Source organism: Polypterus senegalus, chromosome 2 (assembly GCF_016835505.1).
Source record: "Polypterus senegalus isolate Bchr_013 chromosome 2, ASM1683550v1, whole genome shotgun sequence".
Lineage (NCBI taxonomy): Eukaryota > Metazoa > Chordata > Cladistia > Polypteriformes > Polypteridae > Polypterus > Polypterus senegalus.
The window spans coordinates 277,969,874-277,973,729 of record NC_053155.1 but is presented as its reverse complement, the minus strand read 5'-3'; the positions used below and the strand labels follow the sequence as shown (position 1 = coordinate 277,973,729).

At 31.2% G+C, this 3,856-nt stretch overlaps 1 protein-coding gene across 1 annotated transcript; it reads right to left on the bottom strand.

Moving 5' to 3' along the window:
* Window positions 1-968: 968 nt before the first annotated feature.
* Window positions 969-3,711, bottom strand: LOC120524501 (putative olfactory receptor 2I1). Its single transcript, XM_039746336.1, has 3 exons — window positions 3,682-3,711; window positions 1,706-1,952; window positions 969-1,096 (listed from the first exon to the last, which is right to left on the bottom strand). The coding sequence occupies exons 1-3, from the start codon at window positions 3,709-3,711 to the stop codon at window positions 969-971; spliced, it is 405 nt and encodes a 134-aa protein (XP_039602270.1).
* Between the last annotated feature and the right edge of the window lie 145 nt (window positions 3,712-3,856).

The window sequence follows — 3,856 nt, the reverse complement described above, 5'->3', positions numbered from 1 at the left end:
ATAAAATAAGTCAACATTAATTAATATAGAATAAGAGTAAGGTCCAATGGCCAGGGTGGACAGAAAAAACAAAAAAAAAACTCCAGATGGCTGGAGAAAAAAAATAAAATCTGTAGGGATTCCAGACCATTAGACTGCCCAGTCTGCCCAGCAAATCACAGTACAACAATAAATATAATGTTCATGGCTCCATATGTACTGATACCAAGTACACTCTTCTTTCCCTGCTTATCCCACTCACACATGCTAGGCCTCCAACTCCACTGGTCACTCCAAGGCTTGTCACAAAAGTTTTGCTTCTTCCAACTGTTCACATGATCAGATCCTTGTTGCTGTTTTATTTCCTTTCTGGAGTTCATGCTGTGCAGACTGTTTTTTTTCATCTGCTTGGAAGTCTGCGTGAAGATTCTAAGCCACAGCTTATAGTACAGTCTGTTACAGTGGGCAGTACTCACTTTCAAATATGAAAATGAAAATAATAAATTGTTTCCCTATTAAACTAATTATAGATTGCAAATTTGTACATTATTTTGCATAAAATATTAATGTTAGCATATGTGTATATAAAGCTTTTTATTTTATAAAATTAGCACAGACCTGTTTTATTAATGTCTATTGTATTTATGAAAAGGCAGCCGGAGAGGTAGAGGCTACATCACTGGGCTGTGAGCTCCAAGGCCTCGGGTTCGATTCCTGCCTTTCACTCTCCGTGAACCTGAGTGTGTCACTTAACTTTCCTACTCTCCAAATGTAATAATATCTGTATACATAGTTTATGTAAAACATTATAGTATGTCCTATTTGCATGAGTCACATTGGATCAAAGTAATAATAATGAGAAGTAAATGGCAATGTAGAGGTTAAACAGCATTCAAATTTAGTGATATTTTAGTGCTGTCCCATTTTTCTATTTCAGAAATTTACTGTATTTACCTTTATGCAGAATACACAAAGTGAAAACTAAAAAATCATGCAAACTGTTTTTTTCTCCTTGAAAATAGATACACAACCCTTTTGCGTATTTCAGGCAATATCAAGCCGTATATTAATGGATTTAAAAGTGGAGGAACTGTAAGAAATTCTATTGAAGCAAATGCTGTGATTTCATTTTTAACTCTCTTTACATTAAGTCTGCTCTCAATTAATTCAAAGAGTAAGGAGCTTATAAAAAAGATCAGTGTTATCAAATGAGGAAGACATGTTTGAAAAGCTTTATATTTCTGAGATCTTGAAGTATTCCAGCACACAGAAAGGATTTTACAGTATGAATAAAAAATAAAAATGAAAGGTATTGAAAAAGTACAGAGCATAACAGATCCATAAATATTGTTACTACTTGTGTCAGTACAGGATAGTTTAACAATTTCCCAGTTGTTACAGTATACTCTATTAATTTCATTGCCACATAAAGGTAAACGTACAGATAAAATCATTCCAATGGTTATCATAACAACAGGATAAATCCAGGAAGCAAAAATAAATTTTTGAATGTTTGCTGTTGAGAAAATTGTAATGTAATGTAAAGGGGCATTTATTGCTATATATCTGTCATGAGCCATGACTGTTAAAATACATATTTCTGTTACTGTATATATATAAATAAGAAATATCTGAGTAAAGCAAAATGTGCGAGAAATAACATGAACATCGATTTTAAGGTCAATCATGAATTTAATGTAAAAGGATGTAGATCCGGTTAGCTCACAAAAAAGCAGATTACAAAGAAAAATATACATGGGCTCATGGAGTTTTTTTTCTTGGTATATTAAAATAATTAACGATACATTTACAAATATTATTAGCAAATAGCCTATAAGGGAAAGCCAGAAATATGTGTCTTTTTTGTTCCCAAATTCTTGGAATGCAGTGAGAATAAAAATTTCACAAGATACATTTTCATTTGCTGTGGCAGATGGTAACAAAAAACATATTGCAAAATATCGTAAATATACCTGCAAATTAAAAAAAAAGAAAGAAAGAACCAATCAGGTTTCCAAATGCAGCTACTCCATTGGAAAATCAGCATACATTTGTATATTAAAATTGAACATTACTTGCCTGATTTATGCAAATCTACTTTTTCATTACCTATGTATCTATTATTTATCTAAAACTGAGCCTCAGTTCTAAAGAGGACTCTTCATGCAAAATCAACCAAATGTTTATAAGCAGTGTGCTCTCTTAAAAAGGAAAATAAAACTGTTTTACTTATTGTTTTTTTCTGTAAGGTTTGTAGCTCAAACATATTTTAGGACAGTTTTATTTTCCACACAATGTAGGCTATGAATGTCAAACATCCTTTATGAGTTGTGATTCTATTTAAATAAAACTGCTGTTTCAAACTAAACATATAAAACATACAAATATTACTAATTTTGAACACATGTGCAGAAGTGAAATATTGTTAATACTTTTGCACTTCACTCAATCTTATTTATAAAGTGACACTGAAAATGTAAAACATCACAAGTTGCTGTACAGAGCAAGTAAAATCACAATAAAATATTACATTGAGTTATGTATACTTAATAAAGGTTCAAATATATGAAACATTAAAGAGGAACAGAAAAACTCTTGAGTACTGTGACCATTTACCTTTCTTTGTACTAAAACTAAGTTATCCATCAGCTGACTTTTCCATAACCAAATGATATAACAAGAGCTGTAAAGCTTTTTTATATGTTTAAAGAAACCATTCAGATCTATTATTAGCAATTAAAAATCAAGAGAGTTGTGGAATTGTTATCTTCTAATTGCCTGCATAATTAGCATTTAAAAAAGATTACTATCATGGGGTAAATCTGCCCATGTATACCACAAAGTCACAGGAATATTTTTATTTATTTAATAGTGATATAGTAAACATACAAAGGAGCAATAATAACTAAACTACAAAGAGTACACATTATTTTAAACAAAACAATATTATTATTTCATCATTTTATACTTTGATTAAACATTTGTTATGATGTCCACCACTAAAGGGCTAAACCTGTACAATCTTCTAAAGGAATATTAGTAATAAAAACAGTCAAAAATGATCAGACTGTAGTGCACTCTGGTGAGTTCAGTTCTGCTTGCTAGAGGCATGTTAGATCCTAAATTGTTTTTGGATAAATTCATTCAAATTATTCCATAAATGTATTTAGAATTTGAAAATGCATAGCAACTGAAATGATTGACAGCTCAAGAATGAGAAATGTAATAACTCAGAAAAGCAACTAATTGAATTAGTACACCTAAACATATAGAGAAATCCAGAATCTGTAACTATAAATAAGCCATTTTATTGAACTATATATGATAAAACTGTTTAAAAGTATAAATATTCCAATTGACAGATGGCACAACGTAATCAGAAAGGTACCAAATTTTAAAATATAAAATACTGCTTATGTGCGATCTCTACTCTATTATCATGTAAAACCACACATAATATATCAACATGTTTATTTACACAAAATACTGCAGATGTGATATAAAAGTCCCTCTGTCTGTCAACTCTGTGCTTTGCAAACGATAATGTACCAATAGATACAAATAGTTGTTGATACCAAATATAAAAAAGTAAAAGAGGAGAGGCTTCTAGAACTATGGAGTCAGGACAAATGTTTTGTGTCCATGATATCACAACAGAGAACATAAAGTAAAGGTCCGATTTTGTGACCAAACAGAACATACCAGGTAAGCAGAAATGTTTGTTGCCGACATTTTGAAACTGTTGGAGCATTTTCCTCATACACACAAACTAGAAGGTGGCACTTTACCTCAATAGCTGCCTTCAATACTTCACAAATTCAGTAAAGCCAATTTGAATCCTGCACAAGGTCATTATCTGTGTGGAGTTTGCTGGGTA

Bases quoted from the DNA above. Each gene is read 5' to 3' on its own strand.
- LOC120524501 (XM_039746336.1), bottom strand. From the start codon at position 3,711: ATGTCGGCAACAAACATTTCTGCTTACCTG. The intron at 1,953-3,681 runs GTATGTTCTGTT...TTTAATTTGCAG, and splicing joins CAAACATTTCTGCTTACCTG to GTATATTTACGATATTTTGC. The intron at 1,097-1,705 runs GTGAGCTAACCG...ATGAAATCACAG, and splicing joins TCTTTGTAATCTGCTTTTTT to CATTTGCTTCAATAGAATTT.